The sequence below is a fragment of the Lonchura striata genome, chromosome 31, assembly GCF_050655825.1.
Source record: "Lonchura striata isolate lonStrDom1 chromosome 31, ASM5065582v1, whole genome shotgun sequence".
Taxonomy (NCBI): Eukaryota; Metazoa; Chordata; class Aves; order Passeriformes; family Estrildidae; genus Lonchura; species Lonchura striata.
This window is the reverse complement of record NC_140733.1, coordinates 5,850,410-5,876,096: the sequence shown is the minus strand read 5'-3', so window position 1 is coordinate 5,876,096 and position 25,687 is coordinate 5,850,410. Positions and strand designations below refer to the sequence as shown.

The 25,687-nt window shown below is 60.7% G+C and overlaps 1 protein-coding gene across 1 annotated transcript; it reads left to right on the top strand.

Annotated features, from left to right (window-relative positions):
- Positions 1-520: 520 nt before the first annotated feature.
- On the top strand, positions 521-25,329 carry CDK16 (cyclin dependent kinase 16). Its single transcript, XM_085563548.1, has 17 exons — positions 521-675; positions 1,576-1,683; positions 4,218-4,342; positions 5,830-5,931; positions 7,525-7,581; positions 9,403-9,517; positions 11,199-11,293; positions 12,132-12,194; positions 13,969-14,092; positions 15,679-15,799; positions 17,224-17,321; positions 18,465-18,570; positions 19,708-19,750; positions 20,318-20,408; positions 21,468-21,545; positions 22,454-22,501; positions 22,879-25,329. Exons 2-16 carry the CDS (start codon positions 1,581-1,583, stop codon positions 22,489-22,491), a joined length of 1,359 nt encoding a protein of 452 aa, XP_085419674.1. The 5' UTR covers positions 521-675; positions 1,576-1,580; the 3' UTR covers positions 22,492-22,501; positions 22,879-25,329.
- Positions 25,330-25,687: the final 358 nt, after the last annotated feature.

Genomic DNA, 25,687 nt, shown 5'->3' with positions numbered 1-25,687 from the left:
CAGGGTTTTTACACCTGTGTGTACAGCTGCAGTGGGGGATGTGCGGTGCACAGGAGGGAGCTGGGAGTAACCCTGGAGTAATTAATGAGTGATCTGGGAGTAACCCCAGAGTAATGAGTGAACTGAGAGTAACCCCAGAGTAATTCCTGAGTGAACTGGGAGTAACCTGAGTAATTAATGAGTGAACTGGGAGTAACCCCAGAGTAATGAGTGAACTGGGAGTAACCCCGGAGTAATTCCTGAGTGATCCGGGAGGGTCAGCGGGGGGGAGGGTCCCGAACAGCCCCGCCCCTTAGGGGGCGTGTCCTCGTAAGCCCCGCCCCCTTTTTAACCCCTCCCCGCCACCACCGCTCCTTTCCCGCCCTTTGCGCTGACGTCACTGCGCCATTAGCCACGCCCCCAGCGCGGAGCCCCGCCCCTCGCGCTGACGTCACGGCGTTCTTAGCCCCGCCCCCAGCGCGCAGCCCCGCCCCTCGCGCTGTGGTTACCGCGCTCTTAGCCCCGCCCCTCGCGTGACGTCACCGCCGCGCCGCCCCCGCCGCCATCTTGCGCCGCCGCCGCCGCCGCCGCTCCCGCCCGGCCCGGCCCGGCCCGGCCCCACCGGAGCCGCCCGCGGGGTCGGGCCCGGCCCCGCCATGGCCGAGGATTTCTGGGAGGCTCCGCGCCGCTGAGCCGGTAACGGGAACCAGCCCCGGGAGCGGCCGGGAGCCCCCGGGAACCCCCCGGGATCCCCCCGCGGAGGCCGCGGCTGACGGGAGGGCAGCGGGGGGGGGGGGGGTGCCCAGGTGTGCCCAGGTGTGCCCAGGTGTGAGGGGGTGCCCAGGTGTGCCCAGGTGTGCCCAGGTGTGAGGGGGTGCCCCAGGTGTGCCCAGGTGTGCAGGGTAGCTCCAGGTGTGCCCAGCTGTGCCCAGGTGTGAGGGGGTGCCCAGCTGTGCCCAGGTGTGCAGGGTGGGTGCCAGGTGTGCCCGGGTGTGCAGGGTGGGTGCCAGGTGTTCAGGGTAAATCCAGGTGTGCTGGCTGTTCCCAGCTGTGCCCAGGTGCCCAGCCGTGCCCAGGTGTTCAGGCTGTGCCCAGGTGCCCAGCTGTGTCCAGGTGTTCAGTCTGTGCCCAGTTCCCCAGCCCTGCCTGGGTGTTCAGGCTGTGCCCAGCTGTGTTTGGGCTGTGCCCAGGTGTGCGGGGCACTCAGGTGTGCAGTGACCCCAGGTGCCCAGCCATGCCCAGGTGTTCAGGCCGTGCCCAGCTGTGCCTAGGTAATCAGGCTGTGCCCAGGTGTGCCCAGTTGTGCTCGGGTGTTCAGGCTGTGCCCAGCTGTGCTCGGGTGTTCAGGCTGTGCCCAGGTGCCGAGCCATGCCCAGGTGTTCAGGCTGTGCCCAGCCATGTCTGGGTGTTCAGGCCGTGCCCAGCCGTGCCCAGCCGTGCCCCGGTATCCAGGCCGTGCCCAGGTGTTCAGGCTGTGCCCAGGTGCCCAGCCATGCCCAGGTGTTCAGGCTGTGCCCAGCCGTGCCCCGGTATCCAGGCCGTGCCCGGGTGTTCAGGCCGTGCCCAGCCGTGCCCAGCCGTGCCCGGTGCCCGCAGGTGCCATGGACCGGATGAAGAAGATCAAGCGGCAGCTGTCCATGACGCTGCGGGGCGGCCGCGCCCCCGACAAGGGCCTGGGGGAGCCCCGCGACGGCAGCGACAGCGGTGAGCGCTGGCCCTTTAAGAGGGTTGGGGGTGCCTGGCCCTTTAAAAGCTTTGGGAGGGATGGGAAGGAGATTGAGAGGTGCCTGGCCCTTTAAGAGGGTGCCTGGCCCTTTAAGAGGGTGCCTGGCCCTTTAAGAAAGAGCCTTGGGGGTGGGGAGGAAAAGAGAAATTAAGGGTGCCTGTCCCTTTAAGAAGGTACCTGGTCCTTTAAGAGGGTGCCTGTCCCTTTAAGAAGATACCTGGTCCTTTAGAGGGTGCCTGGCCCTTTAAGAAGGTACCTGGTCCTTTAAGAGGGTGCCTGGCCCTTTAAGAAGGTACCTGGTCCTTTAAGAGGGTGCCTGGCCCTTTAAGAAAGAGCCTTGGGGGTGGGGAGCAAAAGGGAAATTAAGTGTGCCTGTCCCTTTAAGAAGATACCTGGTCCTTTAGAAGGTGCCTGGCCCTTTAAGAAGGTACCTGGTCCTTTAAGAGGGTGCCTGGCCCTTTAAGAAGGTACCTGGCTGTCTTACAGAGAGCCTGGCCTTTTAAGAGGTTGCCTGTCCCTTTAAGAGTGTGCCTGTCCCTTTAAGAAGCTGGGAGGATTGGCACATTTTGGGGTGCCTGTCCCTTTAAGACGATGCCTGTCCCTTTAAGAAACTGGCAGGGGGGTACATTTTGGGGTGCCTGTCCCTTTAAGAGGGTACTTGTGTCTTTAAAAGTGTGCCTGGCCCTTTAAGAGGGTGCCTGTGTCTTTAAGAGGGTGCTTGTCCCTTTAAGAAGGTGTGTGTGGGGGGGACAACTTTGGGGTTCCTGTCCCTTTAAGAGGGTTCCTGTCCCTATAAGAGGATGCCTGTCCCTTTAAGGGGGTTCCTGTCCCTTTAAGAGGGTGCCTGTCCCTTTAAGGGGGTTCTTGTTCCTTTAAGAGGGCTCCTGTCCCTTTAAGAGGGTGCCTGTCCCTTTAAGAGGGCTCCTGTCCCTTTAAGAGGGTTCCTGTCCCTTTAAGAGGGCTCCTGTCCCTTTAAGAGGGTGCCTGTCCCTTTAAGAGGGTGCCTGTCCCTTTAAGAGGCTGTCGGGGGGGCACATTTTGGGGTGCCTGTCCCTTTAAGACCCCCCCCAGCAGGACACGGCCCCTTTAAGACCCGGGGGTCCCCTCCTGTCCCCCCCCCGTGTCCGTCCATCTGTCCCTGTCCCCCCCCCGTGTCCGTCCATCTGTCCCCGTGTCCTGTCCCCGCTGCCCCCCCAGGTGCCACCACCTGGCCCCGGTGCCACCAACCGGGCGCTGTCCCCGCGTCACCTCCGTGTCCCCAAACTGGGGGGGGGTGGCACGGTGTGGGGACACCGGGGGGACAGTGGGGAGGGGTCCCTGGGGTTTGGGGGGACACTGGGGACATTGGGGGGGACATTTGGGGACATTGGGGGGGACATTTGGGGACATTGGGGGGGTCCCTGGGGTTTGGGGGGACACTGGGGACATTGGGAGGGACATTTGGGGACATTGGGGGGGACACTGGGGACATTGGGGGGGTCCCTGGGGTTTGGGGGGACACTGGGGACATCAGGGAGGACATTTGGGGACAGTGGGGGGGTCCCTGGGGTTTGGGGGGACACTGGGGACATCGGGGGGGACATTTGGGGACATTGGGGGGGTCCCTGGAGTTTGGGGGGGACATTTGGGGACATTGGGGGGGTCCCTGGGGTTTGGGGGGACACTGGGGACATCAGGGAGGACATTTGGGGACATTGGGGGGGTCCCTGGAGTTTGGGGGGGACATTTGGGAACTTTGGGAGGGACATTTGGGACATTGGGGGGGTCCCTGGGGTTTGGGGGGACACTGGGGACATCGGGGGGGGGACATTTGGGACATTGGGGGGGTCCCTGGGCTTTGGGGGGGACATTTGGGGACATCAGGGAGGACATTTGGGGACATTGGGGGGGACATTTGGGACATTGGGGGGGTCCCTGGAGTTTGGGGGGGACATTTGGGAACTTTGGGAGGGACATTTGGGGACATTGGGGGGGTCCCTGGGGTTTGGGGGGACACTGGGGACATCGGGGGGGGACATTTGGAACATTGGGGACGTCCCTGGGGTTTGGGGGGACATTTGGGGACATTGGGGGGGTCCCTGGGGTTTGGGGGGACACTGGGGACATGGGGGGGGGGGTCCTTTGATTTTGGGGGGGGGGTTTGTGGGGATTTTTGGGGGTGGTTTGGGAAGTTTTGGGGGTGTTTTGGGTTATTTTGGGATGTTTTGGGTGTTTGGGGTGGTTTAGGTTATTTTGGGATGTTTTGGGGTGGTTTTGGGGTATTTTGGGGTATTACAGATTATTTTGGGACATTTTGGATTCATTTGGGGTATTTTGGATTCATTTGGGGTATTTTGGATTATTTCGGGGTATTTTGGGGTATTACGGATTCTTTTGGGTTGTTTTGCGTCGTTTTGGGTTATTTTGGGGTATTTTGGATTCTTTTGGGTCCTTTTGGGATATTTTGGATTATTTCACGGTTTTTTGGGACATTTTGGGTGCGTCGGGGCCCCTGACCCCCCCGTGCCCCCAGAGCCGGGGGGGGACGAGGCCCGGATGGGGTCGGACGGGGAGAGCGACCCCCCCTCGGGGACGTCCTCGGAGGAGGTGGCGTCACCCGTGAGGCTGCGGCAGCACCCGCGGCACGGCGCCTGCGAGGTGGGAGCGCAGACTGGGCAAACTGGGGGCACTGGGAGGGACTGGGGGGACGGGGGGACTGGGAGGGACTGGGGGGACTGGGGGGACGGGGGGACTGGGAGGGACTGGGAGGGACTGGGGGAACTGGGAGGACTGGGAAGGACTGGGGGGGCTGGGAGGGACTGGGGGGAACTGGGGGGACTGGGGGGAACTGGGAGGGACTGGGAGGGACTGGGAGGGACTGGGGGGGACTGGGAGGGACTGGGGGGGACTTGGGGGACTGGGGGGGACTGGGGGGACTGGGAGGGACTGGGGGGACTGGGAGGACTGGGAAGGACTGGGGGGGCTGGGAGGGACTGGGGGGAACTGGGGGGACTGGGGGGACTGGGGGAACTGGGGGAACTGGGGGGAGTGGGGGGGACTGGGAGGGACTGGGGGGGACTGGGAGGACTGGGAGGGACTGGGAGGGACTGGGGGGGACTGGGAGGGACTGGGGGGGACTGGGGGAACTGGGAGGACTGGGAAGGACTGGGGGGGCTGGGAGGGACTGGGGGGAACTGGGGGGACTGGGGGGAACTGGGAGGGACTGGGGGGGACTGGGAGGGACTGGGGGGGACTGGGGGACTGGGAGGACTGGGAAGGACTGGGGGGACGGGGGGACTGGGAGGGACTGGGGGGACTGGGGGAACTGGGGGAGTGGGGGGACTGGGCAAACTGGGGGGACTGGGGGGACTGGGAGGGACTGGGAGGGACTGGGGGACTGGGAGGACTGGGAGGGACTGGGAGGGACTGGGGGGACTGGGGGGGACTGGGGGGACTGGGAGGGACTGGGGGGGACTGGGGGGACTGGGGGGAGTGGGGGGACTGGGGGGACTGGGAGGGACTGGGAGGATTGGGGGAGACTGGGGGGACTGGGGGAGACTGGGGGAGTGGGGGGACTGGGGGGACTGGGAGGGACTGGGGGAACTGGGGGAACTGGGGGAACTGGGGGAGTGGGGGGACTGGGCAAACTGGGGGGACTGGGGGGACTGGGAGGGACTGGGAGGGACTGGGAGGGACTGGGGGGAACTGGGGAGACTGGGGGACTGGGAGGGACTGGGAGGATTGGGGGAGACTGGGGGGACTGGGGGAGACTGGGGGGACTGGGGGGACTGGGGAACTGGGGGGACTGGGGGGACTGGGAGGGACTGGGGGGGACTGGGGGGGACTTGGGGGACTGGGCACACTGGGGGGAGTGGGGAGACTTGGGGGGAGTGGGGGCACTGGGAGGTCACTGGGAGGAACTGGGAGCACTGGGAGGGCACAGGGCTGAACTGGAAGGGCACTGGGAGGGCACTGGTGTGAACTGGGAGGGCACTGAGAGCACTGGGAGGGCACTGGGAGCACTGGGAGGGCACTGGGAGGGCACAGGGCTGGACTGGGATGGCACTGGGTTGAACTGGGAGGGCACTGGGAGCACTGGGAGGGCACTGGGAGCACTGGGACGCCGCGGTGCCCTGTGCCCCCAGGACGTCACCAAGCGCCTGTCCCTGCCGGCCGACACGCGCCTGCCCGAGGGGGCGCTGGGGCTGCCCGGGGCGCTGAGCCGCCGCCTGCGCCGCGTCTCCCTGGTACGGACCAGTACGGACCAGTACGGACCAGTAGGGGCCAGTATGGGCCGGTGTGGGCCGGTGTGGGACAGTGTGGGACTGTATAGACCAGTATGGGCCAGTATGGGCCGGTGTGGGACAGCATAGACCAGTATGGGCCGGTATAGACCAGTATGGGACAGTGTGGGACAGCATAGACCAGTATGGGCCAGTATAGACCAGTATGGGCCAGTATAGACCAGTATGGGCCGGTATAGACCAGTATGGGCTGGTGCGGGACAGCATAGACCAGTACGGACCAGTACGGACCAGTATGGGCCAGTATGGGCCGGTGCGGGACAGTGTGGGACTGTATAGACCAGTATGGGCCGGTATAGACCAGTATGGGCTGGTATAGACCAGTATGGGCCAGTGTGGGACAGCATAGACCAGTATGGACCAGTATAGACCAGTATGGGACAGTGTGGGACAGCATAGACCAGTATGGACCAGTATAGACCAGTATGGGACAGTGTGGGACAGCATAGACCAGTATGGACCAGTATAGACCAGTATGGGCCAGTATAGACCAGTATGGGACAGTGTGGGACTGTATGGGACAGTGTGGGCCAGTATGGGCTGGTACAGGCCTGTAGGGACCAGTATAGACAAGTGCAGACCATTACAGACCAGTATAAACCAGCACAGGCCAGCACAGCACAGTACAGACCAGCACAAACCAGTACAGACCAGTATAAACCAGTACAGCCCAGCACAGCACAGTATAAACCAGTACAGCACAGTACAGACCAGTATAAACCAGTATAGACCTGTACAGCCCAGTACAGACCAGCACAGGCCAGCACAGCCCAGTACAGCCCAGCACAGCCCAGTACGGACCAGTACAGGCCAGTATAAACCAGTACAGACCAGTACACCCCAGCACAGCCCAGTACAGACCAGTACAGCCCAATACAGACCAGTACAGCCCAGCACAGCCCAGTCCAGACCAGTATAAACCAGTACAGCCCAGTACAGACCAGCACAGCCCAGTATAAACCAGTACAGACCAGTACAGACCAGTCCAGCCCAGTATAAACCAGTACAGACCAGTACAAACCAGTACAGCCCAGCACAGCCCAGTACAGAGCAGTATAAACCAGTACAGCCCAGCACAGCCCAGTACAGCCCAGTATAAACCAGTACAGACCAGTACAGACCAGTCCAGCCCAGCACAGCCCAGTACAGACCAGTATAAACCAGTACAGCCCAGCACAGCCCAGTACAGAGCAGTATAAACCAGTACAGCCCAGTCCAGCCCAGTATAAACCAGTGCAGCCCAGTACAGACCAGCACAGCCCAGTATAAACCAGTACAGCCCAGTACAGCCCAGCACAGCCCAGTACAGACCAGTCTAGCCCAGTATAAACCAGTACAGACCAGTACAAACCAGTACAGCCCAGCACAGCCCAGTCCAGCCCAGTATAAAGCAGTACAGCCCAGTCCAGCCCAGTACAAACCAGTACAGCCCAGCACAGCCCAGTACAGCCCAGTATAAACCAGTCCAGCCCAGTCCAGGCCAGCACAGGGGGGCGGGGCTGTCCCAGCCCCCCTGAGCGCGCTCCCTCCCGGCAGTCGGAGATCGGCTTCGGGAAACTGGAGACCTACGTGAAACTGGACAAACTGGGAGAGGTGAGGGCCGGGGCCACCTGTGTCACCTGTGTCACCTGTGTCACCTGTGTCACCTGTGTGTCACCTGTGTGTCACCCGTGTGTCACCCGTGTCACCTGTGTCACCTGTGTGTCACCTGTGTCACCTGTGTCACCCGTGTCACCTGTGTGCCACCTGTGTGTCACCCGTGTCACCTGTGTGCCACCTGTGTCACCTGTGTCACCTGTGTGTCACCTGTGTCACCTGTGTGTCACCTGTGTCACCCGTGTCACCTGTGTCACCTGTGTGTCACCTGTGTCACCCGTGTGTCACCCGTGTGCCACCTGTGTCACCCGTGTCACCTGTGTCACCTGTGTCACCTCTGTGTCACCTGTGTCACCTGTGTCACCTGTGTGCCATCCGTGTCATCTGTGTGTCACCTGTGTCACCTGTGTGCCACCTGTGTCACCTGTGTGCCACCTGTGTGCCACCTGTGTCACCTGTGTGCCGCCTGTGTCACCTGTGTCACCCGTGTGTCACCCGTGTGCCATCCGTGTCATCTGTGTGTCACCTGTGTGTCACCTGTGTCACCTGTGTGTCACCTGTGTGCCACCTGTGTGCCACCTGTGTGCCACCTGTGTCACCTGTGTGTCACCTGTGTCATCTGTGTCACCCGTGTCACCTGTGTCACCTGTGTGCCACCCGTGTGTCACCTGTGTGTCACCCGTGTCACCCGTGTCACCCGTGTCACCTGTGTTATCTCCGTGTCCCCCAGGGCACTACACCACGGTGTGCAGGTGTCCCTGATAACGTCCCTGCTGATGTCCCCAATGTCCCCAACGTGTCCCCTCTGTCCTCAGGGCACGTACGCCACCGTCTGCAGTGTCCCCAGTGTCCCTGCTGATGTCCCCAATGTCCCCTGATGATGTCCCCAATGTCCCCATCGTGTCCCCAGGGCACGTATGCCACGGTGTACAGTGTCCCTGATGTCCCCATGTCCCCGATGTCCCTGCTGATGTCCCCATGTCCCCAATGTGTCCCCAGGGCACGTATGCCATGGTGTGCAGTGTCCCTCATGTCCCCATGTCCCCTGCTGATGTCCCCATGTCCCCAGTGTCCCCACTGTGTCCCCAGGGCACGTACGCCACAGTGTGCAGTGTCCCTGATGTCCCTGCTGATGTCCCCATGTCCCCATGTCCCTGCTGATGTCCCCATGTCCCCAATGTCCCTGCTGATGTCCCCAATGTGTCCCCAGGGCACATATGCCATGGTGTACAGTGTCCCTGCTGATGTCCCCATGTCCCCGATGTCCCTGCTGATGTCTCCATGTCCCTGCTGGTGTCCCCATGTCCCCAATGTCCCCACTGTGTCCCCAGGGCACGTGTGCCATGGTGTACAGTGTCCCTGATGTCCCGTCCCCTGATGATGTCCCCATGTCCCAGGGCACGTACGCCACGGTGTACAGTGTCCCTGATGTCCCCATGTCCCCGATGTCCCTGCTGATGTCCCCATGTCCCCTGTCCCCAGGGCACGTACGCCACAGTGTACAGTGTCTTTGATGTCCCAATGTCCCTGCTGATGTCCCCAATGTCCCCAATGTGTCCCCAGGGCACGTACGCCACGGTGTGCAGTGTCCCTGATGTCCCCATGTCCCCTGTCCCCTGCTGATGTCCCCATGTCCCCTGTCCCCAGGGCACGTACGCCACGGTGTACAGTGTCCCTGCTGATGTCCCCATGTCCCTGATGATGTCCCCATGTCCCCTGTCCCCAGGGCACGTACGCCACGGTGTACAGTGTCCCTGCTGATGTCCCCATGTCCTCAATGTCCCTGCTGATGTCCCCATGTCCCCACTGTGTCCCCAGGGCACGTACGCCACGGTGTACAAGGGCCGCAGCAAGCTGACCGAGAACCTGGTGGCGCTGAAGGAAATCCGGCTGGAGCACGAGGAGGGCGCGCCCTGCACGGCCATCCGCGAGGGTGGGACACCCTGGGGACATTGGGGACACCTTGGGGACACTGGGGACACCCTGGGGACACAGCCTGCACGGCCATCCGCGAGGGTGGGACACCCTGGGGACATTGGGGACACCCTGGGGACACTGGGGACACCCTGGGGACACCCTGGGGACACAGCCTGCACAGCCATCCGCGAGGGTGGGACACCCTGGGGACATTGGGGACACCCTGGGGACACTGGGGACACCCTGGGGACACAGCCTGCACGGCCATCCGCGAGGGTGGGACACCCTGGGGACATTGGGGACACCCTGGGGACACTGGGGACACCCTGGGGACACCCTGGGGACACAGCCTGCACAGCCATCCGCGAGGGTGGGACACCCTGGGGACATTGGGGACACCCTGGGGACACTGGGGACACCCTGGGGACACAGCCTGCACGGCCATCCGCGAGGGTGGGACACCCTGGGGACATTGGGGACATTGGGGACACCCTGGGGACACAGCCTGCACGGCCATCCGCGAGGGTGGGACACGGGGACACCCTGGGGACATTGGGGACACCTTGGGGACACCCTGGGGACACCCTGGGGACACAGCCTGCACGGCCATCCGCGAGGGTGGGACACAGGGACACCCTGGGGACATTGGGGACACCTTGGGGACACCCTGGGGACACCCTGGGGACACAGCCTGCACGGCCATCCGCGAGGGTGGGACACAGGGACACCCTGGGGACATTGGGGACACCTTGGGGACACCCTGGGGACACCCTGGGGACACAGCCTGCACGGCCATCCGCGAGGGTGGGACACCCTGGGGACACCCGGGACACCCTGGAGACTTTGGGGGGACATTTGGGACATTGAGGAGACATTGGGGGGGACCTCGGGGACACTGGCGAGACACTGGGGACACCCTGGGGACATTGGGGACACCCTGGGGACACTGGGGACACCCTGGGGACACAGCCTGCACGGCCATCCGCGAGGGTGGGGACACATGGGGGGCATTGGGGACACCCTGGGGACACCCAAGACAGCCTGGGGACACTGGGGACACATTGGGGACACTGGGGGTCGCTGTGGTGGGGAGGGGTCGGGGTGGTCCCCAATGTCACCTGTGCCCCCAATGTCCTCAATGTCCCCGATGTCCCCAATCCCCCCAATGTCCCCAGTGTCCCCAATGTCCCCTGTGCCCCCCCAATGTCCCCAGTGTCCCCAATGTTCCCTGTGTTTCCTCAATGTCCCCGTGTCCCCCCAATGTCCCCAATGTCCCCAATGTCCCCGTGTCCCCTGTGCCCCCCCAATGTCCCCAATCCCCCCAATGTCCCCGTGTCCCCGTGTCCCCCCCAATGTCCCCTGTGTGTCCCCAATGTCCCCAGTGTCCCCAGTGTCCCCAGTCCCCCCAATGTCCCAAATTCCCCCAATGTCCTCAATGTCCCCAATGTCCCTGATGTCCCCAATGTCCCCAATGTCCCCAATGTCCCCAGTGTCCCCAATGTCCCCAATGTCCCCAATCCCCCCAGTGTCCCCAGTGTCCCCAATGTCCCCAATGTCCCCAATCCCCCCAATGTCCCTGATGTCACCAATGTCCCCAATGTCCCCAATGTCCCCGATGTCCCCAGTGTCCCCAATCCCCCCAATGTCCCCAATCCCCCCAATGTCCCCGTGTCCCCAATGTCCCCGTGTCCCCGCAGTGTCGCTCCTGCGGGACCTCAAGCACGCCAACGTGGTGACGCTGCACGACATCGTGCACACGCCGCAGTGCCTGACGCTGGTCTTCGAGTACCTGGTGAGCCCCAAATCCCCCCAGATTCACCCCAAAATTCACCCCAACGTCGCCCCCAAATCTCCCCTGAATCACCCCAAAATTCACAACAAAATAAGCCCTAAATCATTCCAAAATTCACCCTAAATCCCCGCAAATCCCCCCAAATTTGCCACAAAATTACCCCCAAATCCACCCCAAAATCTCCCCTAAATCACCCCAAAATTAAACCCAAAATCTCCCCTAAATCACCCCAAAATTCAACCCAAAATCTCCCCTAAATCACCCCAAAATTCAACCCAAAATCTCCCCTAAATCACCCCAAAATTCAACCCAAAATTCCCCCAAGCCTGTGCAAGTCCTCCAAAATTCACTCCCAAATTACCCCTAAATCACCCCAAAATTCACCCCAAATCCCTGCAAATCCCCCAGATTTCACCCCCAAATTACCCCTAAATCACCCCAAATTCACCCCTAAATCCACCCCAAAATTCACCCAAATTTACCCCAAAATCCACCCCAAAATCACCCTGAAATTCACCCCCAAATCACTCCAAAATCCACCCAAATTCACTCCAAAATTTACCCCAAAATCTCCCCTAAATCACCCCAAATTCACCCAAATTTACTCCAAAATCCACCCCAAAATCCACCCCAAACCATCCCAAAATCCCCCTAAAATCACCTCAAATTCACCCCGAAATTCATCTTGAACTCCCCCCAGAACCACCCCAAAAATCCACCCGAATTCACCCCAAAATCACTTTGAAATTCACCCCAAAATTCCCTCTGGAGACTCTCAAACCCCCCCAGGGTGCCCCAAAATCCCCCAAAATTTGGGATTTTCTGCTTTTTCCCCCAGGACCGGGACCTCAAGCAGTACCTGGATGATTGTGGGAACGTCATCAGCATGCACAACGTCAGGGTGAGGGGTTGGGGGAATTTTGGGGGGATTTGGGGGGATTTTGGGGGGATTTGGGGGGATTTTGGGGGATTTTGGGGTGTTTGGGGGAATTTGGGAAATTTTGGGGGGGTTTGGGGGGGATTTGGGGGGATTTTGGGGGGGATTTGGGGGGTTTTGGGGGTATCAGCACGCACAACGTCAGGGTGAGGGCTGGGGGGATTTTGGGGAGATTTTGGGGGATTTTGGGGTGTTTGGGGGAATTTGGGAAATTTTGGGGGGTTTTGGGGGGGATTTGGGGGAATTTTGGGGGGGATTTGGGGGGTTTTGGGGGTATCAGCATGCACAACGTCAGGGTGAGGGCTGGGGGGATTTTGGGGTTATTTCAGGGGATTTGGGGGGGATTTAGGGTGGTTTTGGGGTATTTTGGGGGTATTTTGGAGGAGTTTTGGGATTTTTTTGGGGGGGGGATTTTGAAGCCATCAGCACACACAACGTCAGGGTGAGGGGTTGGGGGAATTTTGGGGGATTTTGGGAAATTTTGAGGGGATTTGGGGTTTTTTGGGGGAATTTTGGGGGGATTTAGGGTGGTTTTGGGGTATTTTGGAGGAGTTTTGGGGGAGTTTGGGGTTTTTTTTTTGGGGGGATTTTGAAGCCATCAGCACGCACAAAGTCAGGGTGAAGGTTGGGGGAATTTTGGGGGGATTTGGGGATATTTTGGGGGAATTTTGCCTGTCCCTGTGTGTCCCTGTCTGTCCCTAAAGATCCCCTGGGTGTCCCTGCCTCTCCCCTGTCTGTCCCCGGGTGTCCCTCTGTCTGTCCCTGCCTGTCCCCACATGTCCCTGAGGGTCCCCTGGGTGTCCCCGAGGCTCCCCTGGGTGTCCCCTGTCTGTCCTCGAGTGTCCCCTGCCTGTCCCCGAGTGTCCCTGGGTGTCCCTGGGTGTCCCCAAGGCTCCCCTGGGTGTCCCCTGTCTGTCCCCAGGTGTCCCTGTGTGTCCCCAGGTGTCCCCTGTTTGTCCTCTGTGTGTCCCTGCCTGTCCCCACATGTCCCTGAGGGTCCCTTGGGTGTCCCCGAGGCTCCCCTGGGTGTCCCTGTCTGTCTCCAAGTGTCCCCTGCCTGTCCCTGCCTGTCCCTGGGTGTCCCCAAGGCTCCCCTGGGTGTCCCCTGTCTGTCCCCGAGTGTCCCTGGGTGTCCCTGGGTGTCGCCAGGTGTCTCCAAGGGTCCCCTGTGTGTCCCTGCCTGTCCCCACATGTCCTTGAGGGTCCCTTGGGTGTCCCCAAGGCTCCCCTGGGTGTCCCCTGTCTGTCCCCGAGTGTCCCCTGTCTGTCCCTGGGTGTCCCTGGGTGTCCCCAAGGCTCCCCTGGGTGTCCCCTGTCTGTCCCCGGGTGTCCCTGGGTGTCCCTGGGTGTCCCCAAGGCTCCCCTGGGTGTCCCCTGTCTGTCCCTGGGTGTCCCTGGGTGTCCCCAAGGCTCCCCTGGGTGTCCCCTGTCTGTCCCCAGGTGTCCCTGGGTGTCCCCAGGTGTCCCCTGTTTGTCCTCTGTGTGTCCCTGCCTGTCCCCACATGTCCTTGAGGGTCCCCTGGGTGCCCCCAAGGCTCCCCTGGGTGTCCCTGTCTGTCCCCGAGTGTCCCTGGGTGTCCCCAGGTGTCCCCAAGGCTCCTCTCTCTGTCCGTGTGTGTCCCCTGTGTGTCCCTCTGTCTGTCCCTGTGTGTCCCTGTGTGTCCCCTTGGTGTCCCTCTCTGTCCCCCGAGTGTCCCCGAGTGTCCCCGAGTGTCCCCAGCCCGTTTTTGGGGCGCAGCTGTTCCTGTTCCAGCTCCTGCGGGGTCTCGCCTTCTGCCACCGCCACAAAGTTCTGCACCGCGACCTCAAACCCCAGAACCTCCTGCTCAGCCGCCGGGGGGACCTCAAGCTGGCAGACTTCGGTCAGGGCACCCCAAAAACCTGACCCGGGACCCCAAAAACTCACCTGGGACCCCAAAAACCTGACCCGGGACCCCAAAAACCTGACCCGGGACCCCAAAAACCCCCAACCCCCCAAAAAAAACCCATAAAACCCCCCAAAAAAACCATAAACCTCGCCAGGATCTGCTCAGCCACTGGGGGGACCTCAAGCTGGCAGACTTCGGTCAGGGGAACCCGAAAACTCACCTGGGACCCCAAAAACCTGACCCGGGACCCCAAAAACCCCCAACCCCCTCAAAAAACCCCCCAAAACCTCCCCAAAAACCATAAACCTCGCCAGGACCTGCTCAGCCGCCGGGGGGACCTCAGGCTGGCAGACTTTGGTCAGGGCACGCCGAAAACTCACCCGGGACACCAAAAACCTGACCCGGGACCCCAAAAACCCCCAACCCCCCAAAAAAACCCCCCAAAACCTCCCCAAAAACCATAAACCTCGCCAGGACCTGCTCAGCCGCCGGGGGGGACCTCAGGCTGGCAGACTTTGGTCAGGGCACCCCGAAAACTCACCTGGGACCCCAAAAACCTGACCTGGGACACCAAAAACTTGACCCGGGACCCCAAAAACCCCCACCCCCCCCCAAAAAACCCATAAAACCCCCAAAAAAACCATAAACCTCGCCAGGACCTGCTCAGCCGCCGGGGGGACCTCAAGCTGGCAGACTTTGGTCAGGGCAACCCGAAAACTCACCTGGGACTCCAAAAACTCACCCAGGAACCCAGAAACTCATCTGGGACCCCAAAATCTCACCTGGGACCCCAAAAACTTACTCAGGAACCCAAAAACTCACCCGGGAACCCAAAAACCTGACCTGGGACCCCATAAACTCACTCAGGAACCCAAAAACTCACCTGGGACTCCAAAAACCTGACCTGGGACCCCAAAATCTTCATCTGGGACCCCAAAAACTCATCTGGGACCCCAAAAACCCCCTCAGAACTCCACTAAACTCTCCAGGACTCCATTTTGTGCCACCCTCAACCCATTTTTTGCCCCCCCAGCCCCATTTGGTGCCCCCCCAGCCCCATTTGGTGCCCCCCAGCCCCATTTCATGCCCCCTCAGCCCCATTTGGTGCCACCCCAGCCCCATTTGGTGCCCCCTGACCCCTCTGTGCCCCCCAAGCCCCATTTCGTGCCCCATTTGGTGCCCCCCAGCCCCATTTCGTGCCCCATTTGGTGCCCCCCCAGCCCCATTTCGTGCCCCATTTTTTGTCCCCCAGTCTCATTTGGTGCCCCCCAGCCCCATTTCATGCCCCCTTTGGTGCCCTCCAGCCCCATTTAATGCCCCCCAAGCCCCATTTCGTGCCCCATTTGGTGCCCCCTGACCCCGCTGTGCCCCCCAGCCCCATTTCGTGCCCCATTTGGTGCCCCCCCAGCCCCATCTGGTGCCCCCTGACCCCTCTGTGCCCCCCAAGCCCCATTTCGTGCCCCATTTGGTGCCCCCTGACCCCGCTGTGCCCCCCCAGCCCCATTTCATGCCCCCTTTGGTGCCCCCCAGCCCCATTTGGTGCCCCATTTGGTGCCCCCTGACCCCGCTGTGCCCCCCAGGCCTGGCCCGGGCCAAGTCCATCCCCACCAAGACGTTCTCGAGCGAGGTGGTGACGCTGTGGTACCGCCCGCCCGACATCCTGCTGGGCTCCACCGAGTACAGCACCCAGATCGACATGTGGTGGGCACTGGGAGTACTGGGAGGGACTGGGATGGGCACTGGGGGCACTGGGAGGGACTGGGATGGGCACTGGGGGCACTGGGATGGGCACTGGGGGCACTGGGATTCAATGGGATTTACTGGGACGGGCACATCCTGCTGGGCTCCACCGAGTACAGCACCCAGATCGACATGTGGTGGGCACTGGGAGGGACTGGGAGGGACTGGGATGGACTGGGATTTACTGGGATGGGCACTGGGGGCACTGGGATGGACTGGGATGGGCACTGGGGGCACTGGGATTTACTGGGATTTACTGGGATGGGCACTGGGGGCACTGGGATTTACTGGGATGGACACTGGGGGCACTGGGAGGGACTGGAATGGGCACTGGGGGCACTGGGATTTACTGGGATTTACTGGGAGGGACTGGGATTTACTGGGACGGGCACTGGGATTTACTGGGATTTACTGGGATTCATTGGGATTTACTGGGATGGGCACTGGGGGCACTGGGATTTACTGGGATGGGCACTGGGGGCACTGGGATGGACTGGAATGGGCACTGGGGGCACTGGGATGGGCACTGGGGGCACTGGGATTCAATGGGATTTACTGGGACGGGCACATCCTGCTGGGCTCCACCGAGTACAGCACCCAGATGGACATGTGGTGGGCACTGGGAGGGACTGGGGTGGACTGGGACGGGCACTGGTGGCACTGGGATGGGCACTGGGGGCACTGGGATGGACTGGGATGGGCACTGGGAGGGACTGGGATTTACTGGGATTCATTGGGATGGGACTGGGAGCACTGGGGGCACTGCCAGGGGCACTGGGATGGACTGGAATGGGCACTGGGATTTACTGGGATTTACTGGGACGGGCACTGGGAAGGATTGGGGGGCACTGGGATAATTTTGGGATTTTTGGGATCAGTTTGTGTTTTTTGGGGTAATTTTGGGCGTAACTTTGGGATAATTTTGGGGTTTTTGGGTCTCTCCTGCCAGGGGTGTCAGTTTGGGGTTATTTTGGGGGTAATTTGGTGGTAATTTTGGGGTAATTTTGGGGGTAATTTTGGGGTTTTTGGGTCTCTCCTGCCAGGGGTGTCAGTCTGGGGTAATTTTGGGGTAATTTTGGGGGTCAGTTTGGGGTAATTGTCAGGTAATTTTGAGGTAATTTTGGGGATAATTTGGTGGCAATTTTGGGGGTAATTTTGGGTATAATTTTGGCATAATTTTGAGGTAATTTTGAGGTAATTTTGGGGTAATTTGGTGGCAATTTTGGGGGTAATTTTGAGGTAATTTTGAGGTAATTTTGAGGTAATTTTGGGGTAATTTGGTGGCAATTTTGGGGGTAATTTTGGGTATAATTTTGGGATAATTTTGAGGTAATTTTGAGGTAATTTTGGGGTAATTTTGGGGTTTTTTGGGTCTCTCCTGCCAGGGGGGTCGGCTGCATCTTCTCGGAGATGGTGACGGGGCGGCCGCTGTTCCCCGGGGCCACGGTGGAGGAGCAGCTGCACTTCATCTTCCGCCTGCTGGGTGGGGATTTGGGGGAAATCCGGGGGGATTTGGGAAAATTTGGGGGGTTTGAGGAAAATTCAGGAGCTTTGGGGGAAATTCAGGTGGATTTGGGAGAAATTTGGGGCAAATCCGGGGGGTTTTGGGGGAAATTTGTGGGGATTTGTGGCAAATCCAGGGGGGGTTTGGGGGAAATTTGGGAGAAAATCTGGGGGATTTGGGAAAATTCAGGGGGGGGTTGGGGAAATCTAGGGGGGATTGGGGGAAATTCAGGGAGTTTTGGGAAATCTGGGGGGATTTGGGGGTAATTTGGGAGGGTTTGGGGCAAATCCTGAGGGATTTGGGCAAATTCAGGTGGAGATTGGGAAAATCTCGGAGGGGATTTGGGCAAATCTGGGCAGGATTTTGGGCAAATCCAAGAAAATTTGGGCAAATCTGGGGTTTTTTTGGGGCAAACCCAGAAAAATTTGGAGGGTTTTGGGGCAAATCTGGGGTTTTTGGGACAATTCTGGGTTTTTTTGGGGGCAAATCTGGGGTTTTTTGGGGGCAATCCCAGGAAAATTTGGGGTTTTTTGGGGCAATTTCTGGATTTTTTGGGACAGTTCTGGGTTTTTTGGGGCAAATCTGGGGGTTTTTGGGGCAAACCCAGGAAAATTTGGGGTTTTTTGGGGCAAATCTGGGTTTTTTTGGGGACAATTCTGGGGGTTTTGGGACAATTCTGGGGTTTTGGGGGCAAATCTGGGGGTTTTTTGGGGCAAACGCAGGAAAATTTGGGGTTTTTTGGGGACAATTTCTGGGTTTTTTTGGGACAATTCTGGGGTTTTGGGGACAATTCTGTTTTTTTTGGGGCAAATCTGGGGGTTTTGGGGCAAACCCAGGAAAATTTGGGGTTTTTTGGGGCAAATCTGGGTTTTTTGGGGCATATCTGGGGGTTTTTTGGGGCAAATCTGGGGTTTTTTTGGGCAAACCCAGGAAAAATTCGGGTTTTTTTGGGGTAAATCTGGGTTTTTTGGGGCAATTCTGGGTTTTTGGGGTAAATCTGGGTTTTTTGGGGCAAATCTGGGTATTTTTTGGGTCAAACCCAGGAAAATTTGGGGTTTTTGGGACAGTTCTGGGTTTTTGGGGCCATCTCGGGGCGCGGGCCCTGACCCCCCGTGCCCCCAGGGACCCCGACGGAGGAGACGTGGCCGGGCATCGGTGCCAACGCCGAGTTCCGGGCGCACCAGTACCCGCTGTACCCGCCCGAGGGGCTGCGGCAGCACGCGCCGCGGTGAGGGCACGGCGCCGCGGTGGCACCGGGGGTGGCATCTGTCCCGTGAGGGTGGCACCTGTCCCAAAAAATGCCACCTGTCCTTTGGGGTGGCACCTGTCCTGTGAGGGTGGCACCTGTGCCGTGGGGTGGTACCTGTGCCGTGGGGTGGTACCTGGGGTGGCATCTGTCACCTGAGGGTGGCACCTGTCCCAAAGAATGGCAGCTGTCCTTTGTGGTGGCACCTGTGCCGTGGGGTGGCACCTGGGGTGGCACCTGTCCTGTGAGGGTGGCACCTGTCCCATAGTGGTGGCACATGGGGGTGGCACCTGTGCCATGGGAGTGGCACCTGTCCTGTAGTTGTGGAACGTAGGGTGGCACCTGTCCCCTGAGGGTGCCACCTGTGCCGTGGGGTGGCACCTGTCCCAAAAAATGGCACTTGTCCCACAGGGTGGCACATGGAGCGGCTCCTGTCCCGTAGCGGTGGCACATAAGGTGCCACCTGTGCCATGGGGTGTCCCATGTGTGGCATCTGTCACCTGAGGGTGGCACCTGTCCCATAGTAGTGGCATATGGGGTGACACCTGTCCTGTAGGAGGGCACCTGTCCTTTGGGGTGGCACCTGGGCCATGGGGGTGACACAGGGGGGTGGTACGTGTCCTGTGGGGTGGCACCTGTCCTGTACTGGTGACACCTGTCCTGTGAGGGTGGCACTGTCCCGTGGGTGGCGCTGTCCCATGGGTGGCACTGTCCCCTGAGGGTGGCACCGCCCTGAGGGTGTCACTGTCCCCCGTGGGTGTCACTGTCCCATGGGTGTCACCGCCCCATGGGTGGCACTGTCCCCTGTGGGTGTCACCGCCCTGTGGGTGGCACTGTCCCATGGGTGTCACTGCCCCATGGGTGTCACTGTCCCCTGTGGGTGTCACCGCCCTGAGGGTGTCACTGTCCCCCGTGGGTGTCACTGTCCCATGGGTGTCACCGCCCTGAGGGTGTCACTGTCCCCTGTGGGTGTCACTGCCCCGTGGGTGTCACTGCCCCGTGGGTGTCACTGTCCCATGGGTGTCACTGTCCCCTGTGGGTGTCACCGCCCCGTGGGCGCCCCGTGGGTGTCACCGTGCCCGGGTGTCTCGGGGTCCCTGAGCCCCTCTGTCCCCCCAGGTTGGACCAAGATGGCGCCGACCTCCTGGGGCAGCTGCTGCAGGTGAGGTGGGCGTGGCCTCTGCCGGCCCCGCCCCTTTGGCCACACCCAAACCCCACCCCAAGGGGGCGGGGCTTCCCCCACGGGGGGTGGCTCCTAGGGAGGGGGTGGGGTGGCCACGCCCCTTTTCTGGGCGGGGTTTGTTGTGACCACGCCCCTTTGCTGGGCGGGGTTTGGATGTGGCCACGCCCCTTTGATGGCTGGAGGGCGGGGTTTGTATGTGGCCACGCCCCTTTGCTGAGTGGGGTTTGTGATTGGCCACGCTCCTTTGCTGGGCAGGGTTTGGGTGTGGCCACGCCCCTTTTCTTGTGGGCGGGGTTTATGCATGACCACGCCCCTTTTCTGGGCGCGGTTTGTTGTGGCCACGCCTCTTTGATAGGCGGGATTTGGGCGTGACCACGCCCCCTTGTTGGGAGCGGGCGGGGTTTGGGTGTGACCACGCCCCCTTGTTGGGAGTGGGCGGGGTTTGGGTGTGACCACGCCCCCTTGTTGGGAGTGGGCGGGGTTTGTGCGCGGCCACGCCCCTCGGTGGGCGTGTCCCACGGTGGGCGTGGCTGACGGGCGGGGCAGTTCGAGGGGCGGCGGCGGCTGCCGGCGGCCGAGGCCATGGGACACGCCTTCTTCAGCTGCCTGGGGCCGCGCGTCAGCGCCCTGCCCGACAGTGAGTGAGGGGCGGGGCCGGGGGCGGGGCCGGGCTGGGTGGGGCACTGGAGATTTGCATGGGTGGGGAATTGGGGCGGGGCTTGGTGTGGGTGGGGCACTGGAGATTTGCATGGGTGGGGAATTGGGGCGGGGTTTCAGATGGGTGGGGCACTGGGGGTGGGGATTTGCATGATGGGGCACTGGGGGTGGGGCTTGGTGTGGGTGGGGCACTGGGGGTGGAGATTTGCATAGGTGGGGAATTGGGGCGGGGTTTCACGTGGGTGTGGCATTGGGGGCGGGGCTTGGTGTGGGTGGGGCATTGGGGGCGGAGATTTGCATAGGTGGGGAATTGGGGGTGGGGCTTGTTGTGGGAGGGGCACTGGAGATTTGCATGGATGGGGAATTGGGGCGGGGTTTCACGTGGGTGGGGAATAGGGGGTGGGGCTTGGCGTGGGTGGGGCACTGGGGTGGGGTTTGGTGTGGGTGGGGCACTGGGGGCGGGGCTTGGCATGGGTGGGGAATTGGGGCGGGGTTTCACATGGGGGCGGGGCTTTGTGTGGGTGTGGCATTTGGGTGGGGCCTCAGGTGGGTGTGGCACTGGGGGCGGGGCTTCACATGGGTGGGGAATTTGGGGCGGGGCTTGGCGGAGTGGGGCACTGAGGACGGAGATTTGCATGAATGGGGAATTTGGGGCGGGGCTTGGCATGGGCGTGGCAATGTGGGCGGGGCTTCATGTGGGCGTGGCAATGGGGCGGAGCGTCCATGGGCGTGGCAATGGGGCGGGGCCTCACTTGGAACCTTAAATGACGTTTTGAGGGCGTGGCTTTGAGTGGGCGTGGCTTTGAGTGGGCGTGGTTTAGTGTGGGCGTGGCTCTGAGTGGGCGTGGCTTTGTATGGGCGTGGCTTAGTGTGGGCGTGGCTCAGAATGGGGCTTTCCCATTGGTGGATCTGTGCTGTGGGCGGGGCTGAATGGCTGGGGTTTAACCTCGGGTGGGTGTGGCTATGCAAATCAGGGGTGCGGGTTTAGGGGTGTGGCCTGGGCTGGCCCCGCCCCCTGATCTGGTTCCGCTCCCCCCAGCCACGTCCATCTTCGCCCTGAAGGAGATCCAGCTGCAGAAGGAGCCGGGGCTGCGCTCGGCGGCCCTGCCCCCCACAGGTGGCACCCCAAAATCCGAACCCCAAAAATCCCTGAGCCCCGAAATCCCTGAGTCCCAAAATCCCTGAACCTCAAAAATCCCTGAGCCCCGAAATCCCTGAACCTCAAAAATCCCTGAGCCCCGAAATCCCTGAGCCCCAAAAATCCTGAGCCCCGAAATCCCTGAGCCCCGAAATCCCAAATCCCAAAATCCGAACCCCAAAAATCCCTGAGCCCCAAAATCCCTGAGCCCCGAAATCCAAAATCCCAAAATCCGAACCCCAAAAACCCCTGAACCTCAAAAATCCTGAGCCTCAAAATCCCTGAGCCTCAGAATGCAAACCCGAAAATCCGAACTCCAAAATCCCTGAGCCCCAAAATCCGAACCCCAAGATCCCTGAGCCCCAAAATCCCAAATCCCAAAATCCTCTGAACCCCAAAAACCCCTGAATCCCAAAAAAACCCATAAAACCCAAATCCATACGTTGAACCCTGGGGTTTTTTAGTGTGGTGATTTTAGGGTCTTTTGGGGGTGATTTTGGGTTTTTTGGGGTTTTTTTGGATGTGGATTTGGTGATTTTTCTGGGTGATTTGGGGGGTTTTTTGGGGTGATTCTGGGGGATTTTTCTGGGTGATTTTGGGGGTTTTTTGGGGGTTTTTTTTGGGTGATTTTGGGGTTTTTTTGGGGGTGATTTTGGGGTTTCTTTGAGGTGCTTTTGGGCTATTTTGGAGGTGGTTTTGGTGTGGTTCTTTTGGGTGATTTTTCTGTTTTTTTCTGGGGTGATTTTGGGGTTTTTTTTTGAGGTAGTTTTGGTGATTTTTCAGTGTGATTTTGGGGTTTTTTTGGGGTGGTTTTGGGTTTTTTTGAGGTGATTCTGTGGTTTTTTGGGGTTTTTTTGGGTGTTTCCTGACCCCTTTTTTCCCCGCAGGTTCTTCCGCCTTCCGGGTGCTCGACACCGAGTTCTGATGTTGAGCAGGTGAGGCCCCCCCCAAAATTTGGGATCAGCCCCCAAAATTTGGGATCAACTCCCAAAATCCGGGATCAACTCCCAAAATCCGGGATCAGCTCCCCCAAAATTCATGATTAGCCCCCCAAAATTGGGAGGATGACCCCCAAAACCCCAAAAATGAGCTGACGCCCCAAAAATCCCAAAATTAAAAGGATAAAAACCCGGGAGAACCCCCTGGAATTGGGATCCCCCAAACCCGGGGAACCCCCCCCTGAAATTCGGGGTTCGGACCCCCCCAAAATTCATGGGAGGAACCCCAAAAAAAGGGAGGGATAAATTTTGGGGTGGAGTTGGGGGATTTGATCATTTTGGGGTCCCCTTTTAACTCTTTCCTCTCCCCACAGCCCCGGGATCGCAGCTGCACCCCAGGACCCCAAAATCCGGCCTGGGGTCACCCCAAAATCCTCCGAACCTTTGGGGACACCCCAAAAACTGCGGGGGGGGAGGGGAGGGGGGGGGTCCTTGGACTGGTGACCCCCCCCCAAAAAAATCCCCCCCTGAGGAATTGCTGCTGGATTTTGGGGGGTTCACGCGGGACCCCCGTTCTGGGGGGGGTTGGGGTCTCCCCATTTTGGGGTCCCCCCATTTTTGGGGTCTCCCCATTTCTGGGGTTTCCCCATTTTGGGGTCTCCCCATTTTGGGGTCTCTCCCCATTTTTGGGGTCTCTCCCCATTTTTGGGGTTTCCCCATTTTGGGGTCTCCCCATTTTTGGGGTCTCCCCATTTTGGGGTCTCTCCTCATTTTTGGGGTCTTCCCATTTTTGGGGTCTCTCCCCATTTTTGGGGTCCCCCCCCATTTTTTTGGGGGGTTCCCCCCCCTCCGGGTTTACGTCGAGTTTTATTTTTTCAAGGCAATATTGTAAAGCAGAGTCTATATTGGGGGGGTGGGCGAGGGGAGCTTACTCGGAGGTTACTCCTGCTTTACTCCCGGCGTGCTCGGGGCTGCGGCGTCTCCCGGGAGCTTCCTCGGCCAGGCCGGGCCCGGTTTACTCCGGGGTTACTCCGACTTTCCTCCGAGGCGGCTCCGGCCCAGCCCTGCCCTACTCCAGCCTTACTCCGCGGCTGCTCGGCCTCTCCTCGCTCTCGGCTACTCCCGAGTTACTCCCGGTTCTTCCTCGGAGCCTCCTCAGCTTTTACACCGAGGCTGCTCAGGACTCGCTTCCTGCCCGGGCTTTACTCCGGGGTTACTCACGGTCAGCGCGGGCTCCGCAGCTCCTCAGTCGTTGCTCACAGCTTACTCCAGACGTACTCCGGGCTTCGGCGGCTCCGTACTCCAGCCGTGCTCACTCCCCCTTCCTCCGGCTCTACTCACTCCTTACTCACACCCACCTCCAGGTGCTTCGATCCTCCTGGCCTTTGCTCGGCGCTTACTACGCCCCTGCTCGGAGCTTACTCAGAGCTTACTCAGCCTTGACTTGGAGTTTACTCAGAGCTTACTCAGCCCCGGCTCTCCTCCGGTGTCCCACCGCTCTCGGCCTGCCCCGCCGTACTCGCAGGTTGCTCCGGCCGTACTCGCAGGTTGCTCCGGCCGTACTCGCAGGTTCCTCGCGCTCGCCCCGTGGTGGCCTTACCCTGCTCGACGCTTACTCCGAGGTTGCTCCGGCCTTCCCGGGCCCCACGCCCCGTGGGTGGGGCCTCCGCCGCCTTCGCTGCTCCAGCTTTACTCAGCCGCTACTCAGCCCCTCCTCGTGCTACTCAGAGGCTGCTCAGTCGCTGCTCCCGCGTTACTCGGCCTCCGCTCTCTGTTCTCCTCCGAGGATGCTCCACGGATACTCCGCCGATACTCGCCCTCACACTCGGCTCCTACTCCGAGGTTACTCAGCCCTGCCCAGGATCTTGGCGTTACTCAAGGGTCGCTGCGCCGCCGCTACTCAGAGGTTCCTCAGGCCCTGCTCGGGGTCACGGCCGGGAGGGGAGCGCTCCGTACTCAGGAGTTACTCACTGCGGACTCCGGGCTCGGCGCGGCACTCTGAGGTTACTCGTGACTTACTCCGACACCACCCGGCCCCACGGCGGGGCGGACGCTGCTCCAGAGTTACTCACGCTCTGCTCCAGGGTGGTTTCACTCCAGAGTTACTCACGTTTTACTCCAAGTGGGTGTTCTACTCTGCGGTTCCTCACGGTTTGCTCGGGGGTTCCTCATGGTTTACTCGGTGGTTCCTCACAGTTTACTCTGGGGTTCCTCACGGTTTACTTTGCGGCTCCTCACAGTTTACTCGGGGGTTCCTCACGGTTTGCTTGGGGGTTTCTCACAGTTTATTCTGCGGCTCCTTACAGTTTACTCTGGGGTTCCTCACGGTTTACTCGGGGGTTCCTCACGGTTTACTCTGGGGTTCCTCACAGTTTACTCGGGGGTTCCTCACGGTTTACTTTGCGGCTCCTCACAGTTTACTCTGGGGTTCCTCACAGTTTACTCTGGGGTTCCTCACAGTTTACTCTGGGGTTCCTCACGGTTTACTCGGGGGTTACTCCCAGCCCGCCCACGATGGACGCTTCTCCCCGCTCTGGCTCCTCCGGGGCGGGGTTTTACTCCGGGGTCACGCCCCCCTTACTCCGCTTTTACTCCGAGGTTCCTCCCCCTCCCCCCCTCACTCAGGGCCGCCCCTCCCCCGCCCGAGGGGGCGTGGCCTCGCTCAGTGGGGGCGTGGCTTCTCTTCGGGGGCGTGGTCTCTGGCCCCGCCCACCTCGGGGCGCGGGCGGTGTAAGCCACGCCCCCTCTTGTGACGTCACGGGAAAGGGCGGGGCCGCGGCGTTTCGGCTGTAACGGGACCGAACCATTAAAGGCTCCCCCGGGGACGTGAGCGAGTGCGAGCCCCGCGGCACCGGCACCCCAAAACTGCCCCGGGACCCCAAAACTGGCCCGGGACCCCAAAATATCCCCGGGACCCCAAAATATCCCCGGGACCCTCCCCGGGACCCCAAAACTGTCCCGGGGCCCCAAAATATCCCCGGGGCCCCAAAACTGTCCCGGGACCCCAAAACTGTCCCGGGACCCTCCCGAGACCCCACAACTGTCCCGGGACCCCAAAATATCCCCGGGGCCCAAAAACTGTCCCGGGACCCCAAAACTGTCCCGGGACCCTCCCGGGGACCCCAAAACTGTCCCGGGACCCTCCCGGGACCCCAGAATATCCCTGGACATCCCCGGGACCCT

What these genes read in the sequence shown, in the direction of transcription:
- CDK16 (XM_085563548.1), top strand. Translation starts at nt 1,581, where the DNA reads ATGGACCGGATGAAGAAGATCAAGCGGCAGCTGTCCATGACGCTGCGG. An exon ending in CCGCGACGGCAGCGACAGCG is followed by an intron (nt 1,684 to 4,217) that starts GTGAGCGCTGGC and finishes CCGTGCCCCCAG; the next exon opens with AGCCGGGGGGGGACGAGGCC. An exon ending in CGCGGCACGGCGCCTGCGAG is followed by an intron (nt 4,343 to 5,829) that starts GTGGGAGCGCAG and finishes CTGTGCCCCCAG; the next exon opens with GACGTCACCAAGCGCCTGTC.